Raw genomic sequence first — 24,694 nt, forward strand, 5'->3', positions numbered from 1 at the left:
ATTGAATGCCGCTTATCACCAATTTTATTCTCATTTCTCCACTCAAAATGTCGTCTTTTTTTCCTTCTTCTATGCCACTCTCTTTGTGTATTCTCGAGAGGCCAAACACAATACACGAGAAAATGATAAGATATCGAAAAGTATTTATAATTGGTGTACACAAATTCCTCTTGTTCTCGTTCATATAAGCCTCTTTCGTGCCCCCTTCAGCTCAACCTTATCAACCTCTCTTGGCAAGAAAAGGAGAGATACTATTTACAATATCTGCATAGAAGAAGTGCCGTGTATACAGAATATTAATTTATGATCCTAGAAAAATGGGGGGAGGGTGGTGACAAAGGCACGAGGTGAAAAAAAAAGTAAGAGTATGTGGAATAAAAAGTCCAAGGAATTGTTCGTAATTAAATAAAAAGCTGCGTAGACAATTTATGATGGTATACACTGTGAGCGCACCATTCTTGGATGGGTGTTCAAATAAAATTGTTACACAAGCTATTTTATTTATTGTACCAGCTGTAATTTTTAATAATTGACGCGTACACCAACCTGCCACATTGGGGGATTAAAATTGGAATTTTAAATCAAATTATGACACAAATTTAATCGCTATCAACCTCTCCTTGTCATCTTTTTTACAATATAATATACCTTCAAGAATATTCTATCTCGCATTTATCACTGGCTGACTCACATTGTAATCAATGGGATCACATGGAAGGAAAAAAAAAGATTTGTTGAGAAATCTTCATCATTCTAAACACACGTATTTTCATCTCTTCGTATCAATTAAATCCTTGTTTGGAGATTTTTTTCTCATAAAAAATTTCCACGGCATCTCATCATGAAATTGTAATCTCTTATCGCTAAGCATTGTAAAATATTGCTGTGCTAAATATTTACCCACTCTGATTTGGATTTGTCAATCATAATTTTCGGTGAACTGTCGGGGGGTGTGCAACTGAGCGTGAAATTAGTGTAACAGATCACCCAGAAAAAAAATCCAACACTGTTTGATTATTTTTTGATTTTTTCAAGAAAAAAAAATTAAATTTTGATATTCTTGCTGTTTGACAGAAGCTTTGGCAGTAGATTTGACAGCAGATTTGACAGAAACTTTGACAAAACTTTTAATTCGATTGATTATTGTCAAATTTAATTTTTAGAGATCTGTAATAAAAACTTTATATTTCTTGGAAAACAAGAAAAGAAGATAATCTGAACAAAATAGAATTATTTACCTTCTATTTATTCACCTGTTGGCAATTAGTCATTGCTTATTCGTCGCACATTATATACGGTAGGAACAAAAGTTTCGCTTTAATGATGTCGTTTTATTTGCTCATAAGATTACCCACTGAGTTTATTATTCGATTAGATAGTTTAGTAAAACTCCACTACTTCCTCTTTATTTTACAAATATTAATTTGTATTAAAATTCTGACACATGTTTGTAATGACAGCTGTCAAATTATTGACATTTCCTTTGAAAAATTTGGCGCCAAATATTTTTATACAACTTTGTTAAATAATTTGAAAAATCTTCTAGTTAAAGAGAATTTTCTCTTTTTCAATAAAAAAAAAGAAAAGAAAACTAAAGAATGGTAAGAACTTGTGGGAAAAATACTATAAAAATGTCACATGAAATTAAACCCTCAACTTTACCTAAATTTTTCCATCTTAGATGAAAATAAAACCTGCCAACGCGTGTTTCTTTGCAAAGCAACGGCATCATGGAAAAATTCTCAAGACGAAAATACCTGCCACTCATTTAAATTATATCAGCGATAGTGATAACAAATTGCTGCAGAATGGGAGAATGACGTGTGAAATAATGAATATTGTTTAGATCGTTCAAGTAGAATACAATAAATGAATAAAAAAAATGGGCACAATTTAGCACAATAGATAAGGGATTAGGGGGGAATCGTAAAAATCTTTATGATTCTACCTCAAAATACTTAATAGGTGCGAGATTTTTTTCTTACATATACTGTGATTTAATACGCGCCTTTTTTGTCCTTCGCTACTCTGAGATTTTAGTAGAGTTTTTAATGATTTTTCTTCTCATTGAAAGCATGAGGTTTATTTTTGAGGGAAATTCCATGCATAATGTGCTCCAAATTCCTCTGAAAGTCTCGTGCCAGAAAATCCCATACACACACACATGGAGCAATTAATGAGGGAATCACTGGGAATATTTGTGGGGGGAGAATCATCCCTCTACCAGCACCGGGTGGCCAATCAATAATTCAAAGAGTATAGAAGGAACGGAGAGAGGAGCTTCGTGTGTACATAAATTTGTGAAGTACTTAGGAAAGCATCACGCACAAAAAGTCTCCTATCTTTCCTCACCACACATACATACACCCGCCCCCCTGCCGCGCATGAGGGTGGAAGTTCTTGCATTGAAAGGGGTTGAGTAAGAGGGCCAGGAGGCAACCCCCTTTGGCAAATTTCCCATTGATGGAGTATTGTGAAGCGCGCGCGAGAAGCACCACTGCTGCTGCCACATTAATCCGATGTCATTGATTTCTGATGGTGGTGTAACATACAATCCCTTGTTTAATGTATTCCTCATCGTCGTCGACGACGTCGTTTGTTGTCTGACGCCCACCCCCTTCAGCCCTTTTCCCAACTCACACCCATTTGTTCAAAAATGGCAGCCCAGCTTGAGTACAGAGAGAGGAGATATTTTATCGTTCTTCCAATTAATACAACCCCTTCTTTCGATGTCTCATCTCGCCCTCTTTTGAGGATTTGGTGGAAGATATGAAAATATCTATTGCTTCGCTCTTATGAAGTTTATTTATTTTTATTTACATAAATTTCCCATTAAAATTACAAGAAATATAAATTATTTTGCAATAAATGTCTTTAATCTGCTTAATAGTGCAATGAATCGAGTTTATCTACTAGATGGCGCTTTTTAAAGTTTATTTGCTTTATTTAATTCATTTTTCTATTGAAAATTTTAAAAGAAATTTAAAAACATTGCCTCAGTATTCAAAAAAAATAAAAAGAACTTTTAAATTAATTTCCTTTTCTTATTAAAATAAAATATATAAGAAAATTTCAATCAGCGCCATCTAATGAGGATACAACTAGCACAATTACTGACAATATTTAGAATACAAAGCTAAAATAATTTAAAAAAATAAATAAATTCAAACAAATATTTAATAAAAAGAGCATTTAGCAAAGATGATTTGCTTTGGCTCCTAAAAACATCTGAAGGGGTTGTAAAATTTCAATGGGGGATGACAGTGAAAGCATGTGTGCGAAATTTTCTCCAATGTGCGAGTGACTAATCAACCCATCCTCAAATTTATTGGCAGAATCTTGATGGTTCTTCAACCACATGCAAATAAATTTCTTCCCATTCTTCGTGGGAGGATGAGAATTTTTCCCTCTTTCCTCCCTCCCGAAATTCCATAGGGGTGGTTTCCTCCCTATATTAAAATTCCACCCCCTTGCGCGCCACAAAATCATGTGGAGAGAATTTATTCTCTATAGATGAGCATTTTCCAACCCTTTTTCACATCGCACCACCCCCCGCTATATGTATGTGTCTCTTTTGTATGGGAGAAGAATAAATTTTATAATCATCTTTGCGTTACACGTATTGGATGCTGATTAGTGGGTTTCACTGTCGTCAACATCAACCCTCTCTTCATCCCCGCTTGTGCCTGTGTGATGCCATAGAATTTTCCGCATCGTACGCGCGGGAAAATAAAGAAAATATTTTACATATAGCATAAAATTGTATATAATAGAAATTTTCTCTTCCTGCATTTGAAAATTTCAAATCGATTTTTGTTCATATAAGAGAAATTTTGTATATAATATGCCACATTCACGTTTCTCATGTGGAAAAGCCAGAAAAGTCACCAAAAGCCAATGCAGCCGCATATTTATTAAAACTTGTGTACAAATGATGACGAGAATATGCAATTAAATGGAAGGTTTTCAGCGATGGCAGTTGTTTTCGGGGGAGGGCGTTGGGGGGCAGAAAGACTCGTTGGTGATGCGAGGGTGGGTATGAAATAAATTTCGTGTCTTTGATTTCGTTTCGGAATCAAATAAGAGTTCATTTAATTTCTGTATTTGAATTCGATTAAAACGTCAAAACTCATAGCCTATAAATTAGTTAAAAACTTTTCGTGAAAATTTTAAACATCCCCCAAACCCTCAAACACACCCCCTACGGAGTGCACAGCCCACCATTGAGAAATGCTTTTGGTTGAATGTCAATTGTGCAGGGAGGAGGGAATGGTGAAATATTTGTATGGAAAATTCTATGCTGCAGAGAGAGTTGCAAAACAAGGAGGGATTACAAAATGAATTTTCCATTTTCACCAACTTGCAATACCCCATCAATGGGTGCACCACTTTTCCACCCTCGCGGAAAATGCGCGAATTGGCAAAAAAAAAGTTGAAAAGCTCCACAATCCGGATTGATTGTTTAGTGGCAAACTCACGTGGTGAAGTACTTTGATCACACAAAAATGGGGTCAATTGGATTAAATGCAATTTGAGATGGTGAAAAACATGATTAACTAGTTAATTGCAGCATTGAGAAATTTATAGGAGGTATATAGCTTACTTGAGACACTTTGGGTGATTATTTGAGAATTTTTTAAAGAGCAACTCTTGAGCTTTCAAGTGTTATTAGTATTTTTATTTGTAAAAGCTCACATTCACTCATAAAGCTAAATTGATTTGAATGAATGGAAAATTGGATTCAATCTTGTTCTAATCAGGGACAAATTCAACATTTTTCGAGACTTTTTACCTGGCTTAACTAGAACAATTCGTATTTATTTTTATATGTAATTCAAAAGCTCTGAAGGCTCTGAAAGCTTTCAAAGAATTAAAGTGGGATAAATAAAATAAAATAAGATAAATTTTAATTAAAAAAATAATATTTATTCATTAAAAAATGAAAATCATACGTCAAACTGATGCTATTCAGAGGAGAGACATCATTCTTCTTCCATTAGAACAACTCATATCGAAACAAACAACAATCAGGGACTTAAGTCAATTTTCACGTAGTTAGTTCTTCATTCATCCCTTGAGGGGTGTTGGTCAGCGTATAAGGGTTGAATTCCCAGCCATTTCCAACTGAGAATCATAACCAAAAGGTGGTGGTTTGGGTGAGGAATTCGTGTCGAAGAAGTGAATTTATTCATCGCACATGATTTTCCAAGCCAAGTCATAATTTTATACATTTTATATACTGTCTGTAGTAGTAGTGGCAAATCTCTGGGTATTGGAAAAGGAACTCCATCAAAGGAGGGTGAGATGGGAAAACTAATGGGGAAATATTAAAATGTACTGAAAATTTAGGAACCTTTCCATCCCACCCCACATCGAGCCATACCTTGGTAATTTAATATTCTCTGCTCAAAATTTGAATTCATTGAATTCAATGTCGTGATATATACGTTCGGGGACTATGAACGTGGTCAGGTGGGTGGGTACGAGGGGGTGGTAAACTGAGAAATCCATAAATATTGTAAATGCACAGCTCTCTGGCACCTCATTCCCACTCTCGGAAAATCCATGCATTTTCTCTTGGAAAACCTCCCCCGAAATGCAGAGAAAACCCCGTCTGCCCACCCCCTCTGGCATGATGCTATCATGGCGAATACTTTGAGTGAGACGAGGATGGTCTGGGGGGGTTGACCAAAATGATGGCAACAGCCGAAGCATATCACAGAACCGAAGTAATCCTTTCTCGGGGATTTCTGAATCGACGCGAATTTTGATTTACTGTTTTCATTTAAATTATCCGACCGAGAGATGGTCCACATTTGCTATCCAGCAGAACAACCCCCTCCCACCCTTCTATCGCTCCATTGCGCATCTCTGCCTTGTATGAGAGCACAAATATCGAAATTATTCGCACACAAAACCCACCCTGGAAAAAGTTTCACCCTGCACCATTCTTTTTCACCCTCAAACCACCCCCAATACTCTGGGTGAGATGGACACGAAAAGAGGGAAGAATATTTATATCGGGTCTGGGAGGTTTATCTGAGGGTATCGTCTAAAGCACTCCACCCCTCCCTGCCTACCTCCGGTGGAAATGAATCCACCGACTCACCCAAATATGATGATTTCTGATGGTCACCCCTTTATGTGTGTGCTACAACCCAAAAATTGCGCGGGGGATGATGGTGGTTTTTGTTACTCTTCATTTTATTATTACTTCCACACGCGGGGGATGCCCAAAAAGGCGAACCCTTCCTTCCGCGTGCCCCGAAAGACAATTCCATGTTGAGAAAAATCATTCCTACTGCGGGGGTGGTTTTTTGTGTGTGTGCAGAAAAGCGTCGATTCTCACAGAGGAAAATGGTTGATTTATTCGTAAAATTTTTCCGTGTCCCCTTTTTTTTGCTTCAGCCTTTTTTTTTAACACTTCCGTCCTTTCTTTATTTCCCTCCCCGCAACCTCCGTTGGGTATGATCTGAAATATGAGACGGACTGATTAATTAGTCAATTATTGAATGAATACACAACAAAGGCATTGAAATTTTAAAAAGGAAACCAACATGAAATGTTTGTACTCATGGGGATTGTAAATAAATTTTGCATTCGACAGGACATCGTCAGCGAGAAATGTGACCGCGTTTTCCATCTCTTGCGCAAGAGATGGATGCTGGGGGGCGGGTGGGAGGTGGAGAAGGTAAAATCCTCGAGAGGATCTCGCCAACCATGAGGGCACACAATGAGAGATAGGGCTTGTCTGTTGTTGTGTACCCCAATTAATCACATCGATAGAACAAAACCACATTTATACCCTCACCCACATGCCATGGACGACACACAGAGGGGTGCATCCCACACCAACGATCGACAGTCTCAACCCTTGAGTGCTGGGGATGCTCTCACATACCTACATACATATGAAACGATGTTGACGATGACGACTGGATTTGGCTCTTCATCTTCTGTACCCGGGAGTATCTCCCCTCTTTTTCTGCAACAATTCGTCCAGCATACAATTCCGCATTAAAATCTCTCTCTCCCTCTCGAAAACCACCCCCCGGACCTACCCCTCTGTGTCTGTCTCGAGTGAGGGACAAAAAAGTATGATGTGGGTGACTAAACCACCCCCCAAAGCTCCCATTCCTTCTGCTATATTCACAAAATATTACATTTTGCGAGATTGTCTCCATTGCTAACCCCCTCCTCCCTCTGTGCACTCTCAACTCAATTCTAGGTCATTAATAATAATCATGGTGGTTTTTTTTCTATTCTTTTATTTCGACGAAAAGGGGGTGCGGCAGCTCCCTTCAACCACCCCCCTTTGAGTCATTCAATGGGAAATTTGTCAATCAAACAATGCGTGTATTGGATTCAATGGAATTGTCTCTGTGTAAAGGAGGGTTGGTGGGGCGCATCTTAATGGATGAGATGAAAAATTGCACGAAAAGCTACACGAAAATCCACTGAGATCTGCCTGTTTCGATGAAGTTTAATTTCTTTTTAAGTAATTGCATTTTATGCTTGCTTAGTTGCAGGGAAATCTTAATTTTTTAGGGCAATTATTTTATTTTAAAATTAGGAAAATCAATTCAATTTTAAATTTTTATCTTTTTGAAACTTGAAACTCAGAAAATGGAATGGAATTTTTCTAAGATTGTTTTTATTCTTATTAAAAAAAATTCTTCCACCAGAGGGTCAAACTAATATTGTAGTGCCATCTAATGGCAAATTCTAATCCCCAAAAACTATAAAATAGTTATTCATTTTGAGCAATTATTTCTTAAAAATTAGAAAATGGTTGAAATGTTAAAAAATTTATTTTTTTTTAAATTTATTAATAATTTTCTTCCACCAGAGGGTCAAACTAATTTCTTAGTGACATCTAGTGGTAAATTCTAATCTACAAAAACTATAAAATTCTGATTCACTTTGAGCTAAAAAGAATATTTCAAAAGCTTCGTAAAATAGATTACAGCCCTCGCTTTAAAAAAAAAAACAGCCACCCCTAATGGAGAAGCTTCTTTTTAAATTAAGAAAATCCCACTATGTCCTTTTTTTACATTTATCATCAAAAATTCCACCCATTGATTCTCTTGCCTGAGAGGATTATCGCTCAAGCGACGATTGAATTTAAAAAACTGAAAGGAAACAACTCCAGAAAGCATCATTTTTCAATTGTGGACACAAAAATCCATCTTCTGCCCATTTTCACTGCACAGCACCACGAGCCCTTTTATCCACAGAGAGACCCGCGCAAATGTGGGGGTGGGATACCTAACTCTTTTGCCCCCATGTTAATACGATGAATGTCGAATGTGTGTGCGCTTCGGTATTAAAATACATAAATCCATACATTGAGGGTTTTTCTGATGCTCTCAAAAGATGCGACATTCTACTGAGTTTGGAGGGGGGATGGAACCCGTTGTTGGGGTGGGAGGGAGCGGTGGGGGCGCCTGGTGGAATTATTTGGATGCTGTATGAAGATGAAAAAGCCCTTTTGCTTTCCCTTTTGCCAAATTGACAAATAGTGTAACGAGTAATTGAAATTTATCATATTCACAGCGATACGTACAAATTGCATGCGATCTATGGGGTGAGTTTTGTGTGGATGTAATGGGGGCGTTTGGGGAGGGTGTTGTTTTGCCTCAAGTTGAGTCGTATCAATTGACAAGTGAGCAAAGTGATGTCAATAGATGGATTCCACCTCACATGTCTTTTTGTATATAAACATTTCGCTTGTGCGGGGGTGGATTTCAACAACGCATTTGGAAAAATCAATATGGGGGAAATATATACCTGAAGTGGAAATTTGTGGAATTAATTAAATAATGAATTTTACCGCGCGCATTTCCATTGAGATTTTGCACGTCGATGAACGTGATTTTCGCAACAAGAGAATGTCTCACAAATGCAATGCTTCTCCGTGTAACCCCTCAGTGTGGCAATTCGCATCAATGTGGTTGAGATTCTGATGCATTTGATAGTCCTTGAAGTATTGCGTTGTCAAGGATTCCATCCCTCGCACATATAATTTCGATTAAATTGCTTCACGAAAGAGAAAATCTTTTTGCATCCCTTTTATGCAAAAAAAAAAAGTGATCAGTCGTCTCGAAAAAAAAAGAGGAGCATTCTACAGGATCCTTCAGACACATAAATTTAATGATTCCACTCCTCAATTCACTAATGATCCCCCAACAGTATTCTCAATTGCAAAAATTCCTCCCCCCGAACCCCTTAGCCAACCCAATGAGTGGTGGCGAAAAAAATGTCGAGGAGGGGTTTTGGCATAAAAATTCTTTAAAATCCATTTTTCTGTTTCTGTCGCCCCATAATCAAATAATTAAAATTCATGACTGAAAGAGTGATGGCTTATAGAGGACACTTTTTGTCCTCACGAGGAGGCACACACCATCCGCAAACCACCACATAAAAAATACCCATATCGAAGGGGTTGTACTACCCTGTGTCTCCATCACAATAAATTTTCCAACTCAAAACAACAAAAAAATATCCCATCATAACGAAAAGAATCGTGCCAAGTTTTTGGGGAGAGGACGCAACGAGTTTTTGGTCGTTCGTTGGTCGTTCTGAAATATAAAAAAGCCACCCCTTAATATTATTGAATTATAAATTCAATGAGTAGTATAGGAGAGACACACACACCCTTTTGGAGTATGACAAAAATTATCTATTGTAATTTATATGCTCAAGATCCGGTCAAAAAGAGGGTGGTGGTGGTAAAAAACAAGCCCACGAAGGACTCATATTCGTTAAAATTGATAAATTTTCTCAATAATTCATCTCCGAAAAATTATCTAAATGGGTTTGTATAAAATTTGAATGAAAAAAAGCGAACCCTTCTGAGAACCTATTCATAACCAATATTGGAACAAAGCTTTGGTGTGTACAGAAGGTACATTGGATACTCGAGAAATGTCCAGAAATCATTAAAGCTCTACGTGAAGATTTTGAGGGGATACTCTGTCTCGCCGTTGGGTGCAAAAAATAAGCAGAGAGAAGGATGGCAGCCAAACAAGGAAAAGCCATACTTTGACTTTTTATCACGGACCCCTCACCCCTCGATTTATATTTTCATTACAAACGCAGAAAGAACGAGATATAATTCCACACATCGAACATATCAAAACCACCTTTCGCAGGGGGTTTACCAGCAGTGACACAGGGGTGGGAGCTTTTGTACAGAACACTGAAGAAGTATTGAATCAAGAACTAAATTAGCGAAATTAGCTCTCTTTTTAGCTGCTTGATTTTTGAAACTCTGGTGAATTCTTCTTTCAAAATTGTCTAGAAAAGTTAATTATAAACAAAAATTCCTCTAAAATATGTAAGAATTATAAAAAAAAACTCTTTTTTTTACCGAATCAAGAATAATATTAACCCGATTCTTCTCTTGAAAGAGGTCTTTTTCCCAAACATCAGTGAATAAACTCCTTTAAACTATGTTTTTTTCTTGTATAAAGAAAACGAATAACTTCTGTAAAGAAAATCCTTAAAAATGATAAAAATTGGCTCTATTATTAGGCACATCACTGTGTACAACCCACCCTTTACTAGAGAGGGAGGATGGATACTGTGTGCGTCTCATTCGCATCCCCGGTGATTTTTTCTTCCGTCCTCGTAAAATATAGGTTCCTCTTGGTTGCGATCCTTTTTGTGTTTTAATATTATGAAATACACACGAGGAGCGCGAGGAAGCTGGGAAATGGCCGGGAGTGGGATTCGTTAGGCATTACAAGTGGACCGACTGTCCTCATAACCCATTCGTTATGATGGAGGGCCAGTGAGGAGTGAACGACAAAAAAAAACACCCCAGCCCAGGGATCAGCTGGTAAGAGGTTTGTCAGGGTGAATGTGGGGGAAAAAAGTGCGACCGAGGACGCAATTTTGACCACGTCCATCCCTTCAATATTCCCACACCCCCAAAATGGCTTTAGTGCGCCACCAAAAGCACCTTCATCTCCTGGGCATTTGTTGTCCAGCGTGTGTGTATATATTTCACGTGGGTGGGTGGGAAATGCGCGGCAAGGGTTGAGATTATTGAAGGTACTCCACAAAATCATAAATTTACTTTGATGAATCACAGAGAATAGAACGATTCGCCAGGGACTTTTCACAATAAGGGTTGATTTTTTTCTGCACCGAATTTCCAGCGTCTATATGAGTTGGATTTAATAGCCCTAAACCCACCCCTGTAACCCCCAAAGCCAAAGAAAATCAACCCCCACCTTCGCATTTTCATGTGATTGGCACAAAGGGTTGGAAAAAAAGGCATCAAGCTGAAAATTATTCCAATGTAAAAGACCTCGCAGAGTTCATAACCTCTGCATGTGTAAAAAAAAATTCCCAATAATCAATTTTCCTATCTGCGGTAGTATGGAAAAAATTACCTCCCTTTTTTTTAGAGCGTGGAATGAAATAATTTCCCACACACTATTTTCCCGCCCCCCAATGAATTTTTCCAATATTGCCGAACATGCAAATGATATAAATCGCACGTTGAATGTAGTAAAAGAAATCACCTCAAGCTGTCAGTAATGCTTTTTCGCCATGCTCACCCCCGCCATCGTTGGTCATGCACGCAGGGGTGAAAGTTTTTTTTTTTTATTCGAAATCGATTGAGCCAAATAATTTCTCTATCAGATAAGAAAATACGCGCGAGGGGGGCGAAAAAAATGGGAGCTAATTCACATGAATCAATCGGGCAGTATAATTGAGGGGTGTTTTGCTACCCTCTCTCTCTCTCCCACACTGCCATGCAAATGATATATATTTGTGGGAAGAGGGTGCGGGAAGGAGTGTGGTGTGTTGAGGGGGGCTAAAAGACTGGCAAAAACCACACACCATCCACAAATTCAACCCCATGCAAGTCTTTGAAAGTTGTGCTTTTCAAACACTATACAACACAAGCATCACTGACTATGAACTTTCACCCCCTCTTGTGTCAATTCACCCATTCTGGCCATTTGTGTCACTCCCAATCGGATTTACTGGGTGGCCAGAGGGGGTGGCTCGTGGATTTGGTCAGTTGGCGACATTCTGTGGCGACAAGTTTTCACTGACAATAAGGAGGAAATTGACCCATTTCAATAGGATTTTATCTAATGAAGTTGCCACTTTCACAACTATCGCCTTTGTCCATTTCCTCCCCACCGAAAAAGGACTAACTGAGAGAGGAGTGAGATGAACTATTTACAATGAGGAATTATTTTAAATATTCATTAATCGAGAGACAAGAGTACACAGAAGTTTCTTTTCTAACCATGCCATTGAGGGGATGTGCTTTAAATTTTGCAAAAGTCCTTAAGAGGAATACTTAATGAACTCCTTGTTCAATTTGACATACAAAGTAAAATCGTTAATTAGTGGCTTTGATTCATTTGTTTTTAGTCATTATTTTAAGTAAAAGTTAAATGAATTTTTTTTCCTAAATATTTTTGAATGCTTTTGATCTTAGGAACATTTCGTGAAGTTAATGAAGTAAATTAAATAAATCTCCTTTAAAGAATGTTAGAAAATTGAAAACATTTTTTCTCGCCAGAGGGCAAGGATTAAATTCAGCGACACCTGGTGGCATTTTTAAATAAAAGAGTGTAGTCATTTAAATAAAAAAAATTCAAGAATTAAAAAAAATACACAACGAACGTAAAGAATTAAAGCTCATAATGCGAAACAGAGCTGTAGACGTTAAATACTTTTCCCATCAAGTTTCACATTTTACCCCCAACTCTTCCTATGCTTTTACCAGACATCCCCAACGATGTAACGAGCAACAGTTCCACATGGCGTGTTCGTATTGAAAGCTCATCGATGGTGTCACAAATTACCCCCACATTGATTTGTCAGCGAAATATTGGCACGTTGGCAGGGAAAACATTGAATGAGACATCCCAAGAATGTCTTCCAGCCAAGCAATGGGTGGGAAATTGAAGATACGAAATCCATCAATTGGGGGTGTGTGGAAAATTTACGCTCTGGGGTTTCCACAGAGACAAACAGGAGTGTTGTTGTACAGTGTGGGTTGATGGTGTAAAAGCGGTTTTGATTTATCGCTGCAAAGACGGAAAATTAATGAATCGAATCAGTATCGAATAGGAAGCAATCCGAGAGGGCACATTGATTTTGTGGCACAGCTTCACACAAACGTAGCAGAGGATATCGGGGCTTCATAGCGAAGAGGCGAAGAGGCTTTTACCCACCACATATCCTTTTGTGTTTAGAGCACCCCTCAGCCCACCCAATGGGGTGTGAGGGAGTTTTGTATAGGAAACCCATATATGGCATTTAGACATTTAGTTATTTGCGGCGAGCGATGTAGCACAATTTTGGTAGCGGTGTGGTGGCTTTAGAGCACCCCCTCCCGAGCGAATGAGAAGGTTTGGGCGTCTCACCAAATTTATATTGTCTGCGGGAGTCGCTGGGGATGGTTCATGGAAAAGACATTGTCAGATTTTCAGATGAAGGGTGGTTTGGTTCTATTAATCACAAATAGATATGCAAATGTATATTGAGTCATAAATTAAATTGACAGTGATTGTTTTCGTGCAGATAAATTCCGCGCGATGTGAGAGAAATCTTCCGTCAAGGATGTTTCTTCTTCTGCTACACCCTTCTCCCCCGTTCTCTCCGCCAAGGATATGCCATTCCACCCCCACCCTGAAAACCCAAAAACAGATATACAACATTTTAAATTAGACATGTGGGATTGGTGCAGGATTGTCTGTCAGTTTGGTGGGGAAATTATATTATGAGGAAAATTTTGTTCCAAAGAAGGAATTTTCCTACTCCGAAGAAATCTTGAAAAAATTTATTGAAGAAATTTTAAATTAAGACGTTTTGGACTGAAAGAATTATTAAAATATAGGCAAAACCTAAGTCTCAAAAAGTCATTTGAGTCTGAATTAGAAATTAATTGAGTCACAATTAAACAGAGCCTTATTATAATTCGGAAGTTTTAATTATTTGTATAAATCATACCATAAATTGAATAAAATCTTTGCCAGCAATGATCTTTGAGCACCGCAAACATGAAATTTTCATTTCTGATAAATTTATTGATAAGAAAATTAAGAAAATATTCTAAAAATATTTCCTCATTGTTCTTTGCAGATTGCTGCCTTAGTTGAGGAAGTAGCTCGATTACGAAGTGCAATTGCCGCCCTCCAGGAGTCTCATGCCGCCCAAATTCAGAGACTTGAGGATCGACTGGAGCAGAAAAGACAGCAAATCACCCGCCTCGAGGCAAGACTCGACAAACAGTCCGACTACGAGGACGTCAAGAAGGAAAACAGGTATGAATCCCTAATATTCCCCAATCATATAGAAAAGAAATTAACACTGCGGAAGATTAAAGGCGGCACGAGGCAAAGGGGCAAAAAAAAAGAGGGAATTAACAACCCCTATATAGATTTCTTTTCGAACCATTTAACATGCATTTATTGCTTGAAAGATCCGTTTAAGATTGTCGGGATATCTTTTACTGCTGCATCCTTTGCGGGGGCTCAAAAAAACAATCCTTGTAAACAATCATAAAAAATGGGAATATTGAAATTGAGACGTTTTGCTGCTTCTTCGCACTACAGGGTTTCCTAGAGTGTGAGGATTGCAATAAAATAAAAAATTCTTTAACTAATAAATCCCTCAATAATTTGCAGTCTCCTGAGGTCTGTTGACTTATCCACATCGGACTCTAAACAATTCCAAGAATTACTCCAAGAAAGGACCAAAGCTCTTGCTGCGCATTCGGAAGCCCTCAAATCAGCGAGTGCAGATGGTGAGTTTTTGCTCCTAAAATTCCTTAATTTTTATATTTTTGCCGTTAATTTTCATCCCCCAAACAAGACGGTCCTTTCACACGGATAAAAGAGAATCTAATAAAAGTGATCTTTATAAAATAAATATCATCCTTTTTTACGATTCTCCTCTTTAATGTTCAAAAATCATCTCACATTTTATCACTCCCTGCAGTTCCTTCTTGTTTATGTACTACATACGGGAGAATAGGGCAATGTGGTGCAAAGAAAACTTATTTCAAAACAATCTCTTGAGCAATTTGTTAAAAATTTCAAAAGTTTTTGGCAAAGAAATTATCAAAAAAGTTTCTTGAAGATTTTGATAAATTAAATACTTTTCAAAAAAAATCACCACCTCGCCCTACAATCCCCTATGCCTCCCTTAGCTGCATGATTGACACAAACAAACTCGTAGGATATAATTTAATTCTCTATAATATGATTTCTTCACCAAATGGAATGGTCGATGTTCGGTGTGTGAGCCTCTTTTTGGCGATCTTCAAATTTCTTTTTATTCTCAAATTTTTATTTAAAAACATCAAAAAACTTTTCAGGAATCTCTATGTTATTTATTTTCCTTAAATTCTCAATGTTTTCCTCCCCCTGATACTTCCCCGAAAAACCCAGCATTTTCTTCATACAAACATCAACTAAAAGAGGAGTTTACCAATAAAATTCCTTCTCATGGATTTCAGCATATTTTTTGAGAGAAAATTGAGACGGAAATTGCTGAGAGAAAAAATTTTAAATGAAATTATAGTCTAGAGATTTTTTTTGTTATACCTACAATAATCTCGCTGTATTTTCCTCTGTGATTGTCTTTTAATGGAAAGCAATCAAATGACAATCAAAAGATTTTTAGATTTTTTTTCTTATAAAGCATAAAGCCAAGAAAATCGTAAAAGAATGGGAAAATGTAAAGCAATAATTGGCAGCACAAAAATTTTCTCATGCAAATTAAATTTACAAGAATATCATAACCCTTTTTTTATGCATAACTCTCTGTAATGAAGTATTAGAATGGGAAATTTGTTCTCTTATATACCTCTCGCGCAAAGAATGAAAAATTCCTCATATTGAGAGACAAATTTTCCATGAAAAGTTTCACGCCTTATATGCATTTTTCTGCATGAATTTTCCATGCCTTTTGCCCATCGATGGAAATCTCATGTATTATAGTTTATTGCAAAGTGACCTCCTTCTGTATTGGTCACAGTTCAACTTTCTATGTAATAGCCTGAATTTCCGTGGGAAAATTCAAAATTATATTCAATTCAAGTTGCATTTTTGTACCACACGTGGAATGCTTTTGAATGATGCAAAAATTAGAGAGACAGATTTACCCATTTGATAAATTTATTGTCAAGATTTTCATTTTGCAAACTTTTGAGTAAAACATTTCTTTTTTTCTTGCTCTTTCCTACATTCGCGGCTCTCACGTGCCACGACAATTGCTGAAGAAATAATTTTGTGTTTTTTTTTTGTATAAAGTGTGGTGCAAAATGCATTAAAATGGGCATTTTGTTGGGTGAGAGAAGAATAAATTAGAGAAAAGTTTAAAAAAAAATTTATTCAGGTGAAATCCATGGAAAAGTTGGGGATTTTAGTGCTTGCAACATGGATAGCATACCTATGTAATTCATTTTTATTTGTACGACAAAGTGAGAAAAAGATTGTTTATCTTTTTCTTTTTTTATACCTACATAAAATACAAAGAAATCTCTTTTTTTTTATAAAGAAAATCTTTTATATGAGCTTAAAGTGATGCTTTTAACTAATTTTTATTCAAATTTAATTACATTTTTATATGTTGCTTTTAATAGAAGAAAATTTATTTTTGAACCAAAATAACGCTTTGGCGTATTTTTTAAGCTTTTCTTTCCCCATAAATGTTGCAAAAAAGTATTAAAACTTTGTCGAAAATTAATTAATTTTCTTTATAAAAAAAAATTAGAAATATTTCAAAATAATTTGTCGTTTTATGTGGAATCCCAAAGCAATTTAAAAAATCCATGAGAGTAAACTCTTCCTCTGCTTGTTTCTAAAATATCCTTGCATGAAAAATTCTATATATTTTCTAATTAATTCGTCTAAATGTTTTCACACATAGTAAGAGACACATCCTCTGAAAGGTCCTTTTTGGAAAGTAAAAAAAAATTTAAAAAAATCTCCTTAAAAGAAACTTCTCCAAAGAGAAGGAAGAATATTCAAAGTGACCACGTTGAGTTACTTTTCTCATGTCCCTCCCTAAAAATATCCAACAGGATCCGCATCCGGTGTAGCCACTCCATTCAGTCACAACAGCCTGCAGCCTGGTGCGAAATTCCCGTCGTCGTCCTCTTCCTCCTCCCCCTGCACGCCGGCTCACACGCCAACCTCAACACCAATCTCCCTGCCGGCGTCACACCCAACGCCGCCAGCCACTGGCAAACTGAGCGCCAACGGCGCCCCGCCAAATCCACTCTTGCCACCACCATTCGCCAACGTGGAGACATTCGGCTCATTCCTCGGTGAAGAAATTGTCAGTAATTGGCGCCGCGGCCTCGATCTGCCGCCACCGCCGCCACATCACGCCCTAGCGGCACTCCGCCCCTCAATGCTAGCACCCATGAACCACCAAACGAGTCGTTCTCCCTCCACAGATGCCCACACACTGAGTCACGAAGAGAAACCCACTTCGGTGCGTGATCACGACGCCTCATCCACGGCAAGCAGCACACCCGTACTCGGTGGCACCGAGGAAGCCATCAACGGCGCCGTACCGCATGCCAAGAGCCCGGCAGAGGATAACAACAACACACTAGCACCACTTACGCACACCCACCCCATGCTCCAGGGGCTGCCGTTTCAGTTCCAAGAGCGCGGTCACTTCCGCTTTGCTGAGGACCTCCAGCTGCCGCCGGGCTCAATGGTGGGCCGCCTTGGGGACTCACTCATCCCCAAGGGTGATCCCATGGAAGCAAAACTACAGGAGATGCTGCGCTACAACATGGACAAGTATGCCAATCAGAATCTCGACACACTCCACATTTCACGGCGCGTGAGGGAACTCCTGTCCGTGCACAACATCGGGCAGCGTCTCTTTGCCAAGTACGTGCTGGGGCTGTCACAGGGTACCGTGTCGGAGTTGCTGTCGAAGCCAAAGCCATGGGACAAGCTCACGGAGAAGGGGCGCGACAGCTACCGCAAGATGCATGCCTGGGGATGCGACGATAACGCCGTGCTCCTACTCAAGTCACTCATCCCGAAAAAAGGTAAGTGTCACCTCTGTGTTAAGCCACCATCCTTAATTTCGACGCTATCATCATGTCCAACACGGGATTTATATATAGCTCATTTTACGGTTTTTTGAATCATTCAAAACGAAGCAGAAGTCTTTAAAAAAATCCTTTTTATTGGGGGTTTAATTTTCCTAAATATTTCATTTATTTCAATGCCTTTTTAGAGTTCTTTTTTTCATTAAATCTCTCCTAGGTTTAGGTTTTATTTGGGTGTAATTACTTTTCTTTAAATGTAACCCAAAGTCAGAAGGAAAGTTTCTGAAGATGCTTGAAAAGTTGTCTGGGGCTTTTTGACTTCAGAAATTTCATTTTTATCAAAGTTATTTCTACAAGAAATTCTTCCCATTCATTAATAAATTCTGGACAATTTTAATTTATTCAAAACGTTCAAAACCTTTTCTTTAATTCATTTTAAACTCTCGCACTAAAAGACTTAAAGAAAGTTTAAAAATAGATAAACTCCTTAAAAAATCTGAAATAATTTTTCAAAAATTTCCAAAATTTCTTTGATATTTCCTCCCTTAATCTGGGAGCTTTCTGTCTAAAGTTTATCACGAACAATGTAGTAAATGAAGAGAGGTTGAAATCCCACCGTTGACATCAACGACAATGTTTTAACACTGTTCAAAAAAAGTAGTGGTTTGGGGTTTCTGCAGAGGAGTCTAGAAGGGTTAACTATTTGCAAGAGAGAGAAATTGCGCTTGAATTAAATGCCAAAAAATGTGTGCAAGACATTAATGATGATTATCTTGTGAGTTTTTCGCCTTAAATGTATGCTTTGTTGGAAAAAGCTTACCCCCTCCTTTGAAGAAAATGTCGCAATTTTGTGGGTTTTTCTCAAAGATTTAAGGGATGATGGTGATGGGGAATTTCAACCCCTTTTTCCGCGATTTCCCATTGACGCTCAATCGTCTCCTAAATCTCTTGGTGTTACATCATTTTGCACAATAATGAACCAATTAATAATGAATGTGAGACACAAAAGATAATAATTATAGCTGAATTGATGAAAATTCATCGTGAAAACCACCCAGAGAAATTCTCAACTCCTTCCGCATGTTTCCTTCTTTTAAACTCACCCCCATTCGTACCCCCAAATCACGCACACAAACCCCCCTGAGACATGAAAAAGGGGTTGAGAGAGAGAGTTTTGTTGCTTCAAAAAGGTAATTCACTCTCCTATATAACATGGGGAGGTTTTCTCTCAAACCCGCACTTTTTGTCAAATCCTCCCGCGTGCAAAATTCAAAATTCAACCCCCTTTGGCTGCCGAAAATTTTGTCTATGGTAGGGAAGAAGGGGGGCGGAGGGGTGTAGAGGGGCTTAGAAGACGCCGAAGATTAATCGAAGGAGAATTTCTTTAGACAAAGATCAATACAATGGCATTGATTGAAGGCAGCTAATATAAATTTATTTACATGGAGAAGTTTAATATATACTTTATCAACGCGCCACATCTTCGAAAAGTTAAGCAGAGGGGGAGGTCTTCGTGTATTCATGAGCTCACCCCCCGTACCCACCCTTAGCTCACTGTAAGTCATTGCCACGAAACTGATAATCAATATATGAATATGAATATTCTAATTCGTAAATGAAGCTACATAATATACCCCAGAGAGAGGGGTGGGGGTGGAAGCTCACAGAGACTTTTGCACAATGAAATTTCACAAAATAGAGGCTTAGGGGGAAGGGATGATTTTCCTACTATATGTGTCACAGCATACACAGGGATGATACTTGTGCCTTTTCATCATTTTATGCTACACAATCCACCCGGACGAAGCTTTTGCAAAATTCTCAATCGCTATTGATTATGCCAGAAATATCCTTCCGAGTCAGAGACCATAAAAGGCTCTATGTTGTAAGTAATTATATGTATGAGGGCGCGCTCTCTGCTGAAAAACCAATAGCATGTCCCCTTGGGTGGTGGTGGGGGGATAGAAAGGCAACTTTGGAAACTTCCTTTCGGGTGAAAAATTGTCGTGACGAAGAAAACGGATTTCCGATACCTTTTGTTCATTGCGAAATAAATTGTGCCGCAATAATAGTGGATTTTCTCGCGCGCTTTCCACCCCCCACAACACCCACACCGCGCTAACCCTTCACAAATGGATGACTTTATAACCTTTTTACGGGGGGGAGGGTGATTATTGGGGGACAAATGCTTTGATCGATTAGGATTTGTGTTTTAAAAATAAAAGAATGGAAGGAATTATTTGGAAATATTTTTTTCATTCCTTTGAATTTTTTCCTTATAATTCTTTTACCCTTAAAATTGAAGAAAATTCTAGAGGGGGTGGTTTGGCCATTTTATGGGTTAAAATTCTGCTGTTTTTGAAACATTAAAAATTCCTACACATATGTAGGCTTGTAGGATGAATCAATGAAGTGAAAAAACTAGAGGGTTGTGATTCTCTTTCATCCCTTTTTGCTGCATTCTGCTGCCCTTCGATGCTTTGATTAATCCCCAAATGTGCCTCAATTCAGGGACTTTTTTTCGGTGCCTCCCTCATGGTACAATTGTGGGGTGGAAATGCAGTTTTTTTCACCTAAATGTGGGGGTTTGTGCTGCACTTTAACATTGTTGTTGAAAGGGGGATGTGCAAAAAGTGGTAACCCCGCAAAATGCGACAGTCAATTGAGGTCAAAAGGGTGGTGGGAAAATCGCGTGTATTACCGCAGAGATTTTGCTGCGAGGGACATGAAGTTCATTGGAGGTGAAAGTTGATTATCTCCGCGAATTCTTGCTGCAAGACATGATCACAAATTGTGAGAAAACAAATTTCCCTGTTGAAGAGGGAAGATGGGTGAGTTGGCGGGCAGGAAATTAGGGAGGGAGAGAGACCAAATAGGTTGCGGAGAGACAAAAGACTTCCATCGTCAAATACCTTGATTGCACCACAAGAACATCATCATAATAGTTGGGTATATGCTTGTGTGTTGATTGTGCGGCACATAAGAAAAGCACAAGGAAGATGTTTATCAATTGAATTATTTCCGCCAACCTTAAGTTTTTGTTGTCATCTCATATGTTTTTGTTTCATGACTCCCCCGCGCGCGCGTCTACCTCAAAAGACTTTCGTTGCTGGCACAGCAGCAGCACCGTTCTTCACCCTCATGGGCTATTATTGTACGTGGCATAAAATTCCTCAGAGCTCTTCTTTCCTCACCAGTAATATACCCAGAGAGTTGTGCCGCAGTCACAAAAACCCCCCATATACACACCCCCCAACCCCCTCTGTGCTTTTTTGCATATCACACACAAACCACCCTAACCACCCCCATTATTTTCACCATCCCCCATGCTTTTCTTGTGCAGAAACAACAAACTCTTTGTCGTTTTCGTTTGACTCCAACTTTATTATTAAGTATAACGCTCACACACGATTTTCCGCAATATGAGAAAACGCAATGAATAACACAAACATAATGTACATAGTATAGATATCGGTAATTAGAAAGTAATTTAAGTACCCCTATATGTGACTTTAATTTATTATTTCATTATTATACCTACATATACACCGCATAAGTAAGTAATAGGGCCGACGACCATAATTTCTTTATAAGACAACAATCCTCAAAGGAAAACTGGGCCCTCTTACACACCATGCTATGTATGCAAAATTTAACCATGGCAACAAACTATATTTCCTCTCTCTCTCACTGCCCTCAATTTTATTACTGATGGCAATTGAGAATTTTATGTATTATGTTATGTTTTAATTAAATTTTCATAAAATACAAAGAAAATTAATTAAAAATTAAAATTCTCATTTGAAGAATTTCTTGATAAATTAATTGAAGAAAATCTTAATTTTATTGTTCTCAAAATTGATAAAAATTTACAGATTAATCCCACTAAAATGAGGAGCTTTTGCAACCCCTTTCGAATTGGATCTTAAAGCTCAATATCAGTATAAAACTATTATCTATCCCATAAACAAAATTCATCCAGCTTATTCGAAAATCCCCTTAAAATCACAAAAACCAATTCCTTCCCGCCCCCACCCCTTAATCGTTTATCCAAAAGACCAATCCTCCCCCTTTTTTGGGACAAAATAAACTTCCTCCGCATTCTCTTCCCTCTCAAGGGAGGAATTAGCACAACTATCCTTGAAAATTGAACGGTATTCGATGGTCATTTAGTGTCTCAATTTTCAGAAATTACTCCAATGTGGCCTTCCGTGTGTCCACCCCCGCACACACACAGAACATGACCCCGGTACGGTAAATTTGTCCCGAGGTCGGTTTTCCTCGAGAGTGAGAAATTGCTTTCGATCTTCCACCCCCTCGTTCTTGTTGGAAATATTTCTTCTGGTTTTAGTCTATGTAAGGGGTTAAAGAGGGGTTGGTTAGGGTTAGTGTGTGGTGTGGTCAAGTCATGTTGCCATCTATCGGATAGCCCTCCTCGCTCTCCTCGTTTAGGGGATGAAAAAGAGTCCTAGTGAAAATTTTAAGTTCATGGGGTTAATTGCTCGATAATGCATCGTCGGTTAAGGCCTAACCAAGCAACAGCGTCAAAAGACGCTGTTCGTTGTTTTTTCTCACTTGCTCCTTGTCAAATTGTATTGCGCTGTCACTGTCAAACAAGAAACGCGGTTTCTATGTTTTATAACCGCCTTTCTTGTTTGACAGTGACAGCGCAATACAATTTGACAAGGAGCAAGTGAGAAAAAACAACGAACAGCGTCTTTTGACGCTGAAGTATGGTTAAGCTTTTATCCTCCTGGATCACACACGGAACACTTCTCCGGCAAGTGGGGTGTGTCCCAAAAATTTCACGAGGAAATCCCTTTTCTTCCCTGAAACATTCGAAGGGGGGAGGAAGGGAGGGATTATGTTGCAGCACACAAAGTTGGTTTAACTTGCGCGCGATGATTTATTCAATGTGCCAGGTTGTCTGTGTGTGGTGTAACAGCAGCAGTTTCTAATTAATCAGTGAGAGAGACAAAAAGAGGGTAATCAATTGAGAGAAATTTTGTCTTTTGATATTTTCTTTTCAATTATTCTTTTTTAGAAATTTTGGAATCAATTCTTTCAATTCTAATATTTTTTTTAAATTAAAAAATTGATGGAAAGAAATGAATTCAATGGGGATTTCTTAAAAGAAACTTTCGCCCTAAAATTCATAAATTAATGACAATACCCTTTTGCTTCTATAATACATAAAATCATAGATATTTCGTCGGTCTTTTGAATATCTAATTTCAAATGTCATCGTATGCATCACACACTATGCTATATGGTAGAAGGAATACGAACATGAGAAACACAGAGAAGAACGAATCATTAATCAGTAATTGAACAAAGTGATGCTCAATTAAGTGGAGTCTCTTCATTTACAACTCGTACATTTCAGTATCTCATCTTTGCCACCACCTTTTTGGATACAGCGTGGCGGGCTTTATTTTCGAACACCGCACCATCAATGCAATTGGATGCAATAAAACAACCAAGCTATGAGTGCCAAGATCTCGATGATCTCTCCGTTTCGTATGTCTTCGCCCCGAAAATTAGTTTATTTTGTTTTTGTCTCCAATTTATTTGTGTATATAATTCCCTCCCTCCTTCTCCCATCGATTGGGTGCAACTCATCGTTCATTTGAGCATCACCCTCCGCCCGAAAACTCCTCTTGTGGAGTGCTCTACACAAGGCGAAAGTGTTTTAAAATGGACTTGTACACAGACACTTCTCATCCTCACTATACACGATGCTATTCAAGTGAGCGAGTTGTTAAACATTCATGTTTGGAGCACCCAAAAGAGACCTCCTTTACACTTTTCACCATTCGGATAAAACCAAAAATATTTTTCATACACAACACGCTGTGAGACGCCAATTGAGGGAGGCTCTCGTGATGCCCACCTCGTACACATTTCATCGCGATGGCTCAATAATAAAACAATAATAATCATTTTCGACTATTTTCACATTAATACCATTCGAGAGAGAAAGATGCCTCCTCCTCAATCTCTGTGTGCTGATGTATTTACAATTCATATTGAAATTTATTTCTTCTTCATCAGCGCATTCAAGGCAAAAACGTCTGTGTGCCGAAAACATCGGACATTCATATTAATTACTAAATTATTTCTAAAGAAAGACATTCATCCTCTGCTAAAAATGCCCTAAATAACGAGGGAAGATAGTTTAAGGGGGGTCTCTTTTGAGAGCTGGTGAAATTAAATATTTTAATTTTTCTTGGGGTTTTTCTTAAACTCGGTTTTCAAGTGTTGGTGACATTTAAAGACTTATCATTAAAGAGTAAGAAAATCACTTTCCGCCATCTTAGATGCGACGCCATCTTGAGATTTTCCTCAAAACACAAAGGTAGGTTTTTCTCAGGATCTACTGGATGGATTTTGATGGGGTCAAAAGCAAATAAAAGAGGGCATACCAGTGCACATTTTGATGTACCAGAATTTTGAATTTCCATTCTGGGGCTGAGAAAAGTGGAAAAATGTGACTTTTTTCAGATATTTTTGACGTTTTTCCACTTTTCTCAGCCCCAGAATGGAAATTCAAAATTCTAGTACATCAAAATCTGCACGTGTATGTCCTCTTTCATTTGCTTTTTACCCCATCAAAATCCATCCAGTAGATCC

At 38.1% G+C, this 24,694-nt stretch overlaps 4 protein-coding genes across 12 annotated transcripts in view; 2 read left to right on the top strand and 2 right to left on the bottom strand.

Annotated features, from left to right (window-relative positions):
• LOC129786719 (glutamate-rich protein 2) overlaps window positions 1-24,694 on the bottom strand; it is an 871,459-nt gene that overhangs the window by 76,383 nt on the left and 770,382 nt on the right. The window lies entirely within an intron of this gene.
• The window catches only part of LOC129786663 (nuclear cap-binding protein subunit 1-like), a 303,879-nt gene that overhangs the window by 76,383 nt on the left and 202,802 nt on the right, over window positions 1-24,694 (bottom strand). The window lies entirely within an intron of this gene.
• LOC129786648 (mucin-2-like) overlaps window positions 1-24,694 on the top strand; it is a 247,544-nt gene that overhangs the window by 76,383 nt on the left and 146,467 nt on the right. The window lies entirely within an intron of this gene.
• The window catches only part of LOC129786643 (homeobox protein cut), a 112,993-nt gene that overhangs the window by 71,629 nt on the left and 16,670 nt on the right, over window positions 1-24,694 (top strand). For 6 of the 9 annotated variants that reach the window (XM_055821769.1, XM_055821773.1, XM_055821770.1 and 3 more), the window contains 3 exons: window positions 14,122-14,303; window positions 14,667-14,785; window positions 17,069-18,058. In XM_055821769.1, the coding sequence (XP_055677744.1) occupies window positions 14,122-14,303; window positions 14,667-14,785; window positions 17,069-18,058 (1,291 nt within the window). The remainder of the gene's footprint in view (window positions 1-14,121; window positions 14,304-14,666; window positions 14,786-17,068; window positions 18,059-24,694) is intronic. The other 3 variants (XM_055821775.1, XM_055821776.1, XM_055821777.1) reach the window with 1 other exon arrangement.

The sequence above is a fragment of the Lutzomyia longipalpis genome, chromosome 1, assembly GCF_024334085.1.
Source record: "Lutzomyia longipalpis isolate SR_M1_2022 chromosome 1, ASM2433408v1".
Classification (NCBI taxonomy): domain Eukaryota; kingdom Metazoa; phylum Arthropoda; class Insecta; order Diptera; family Psychodidae; genus Lutzomyia; species Lutzomyia longipalpis.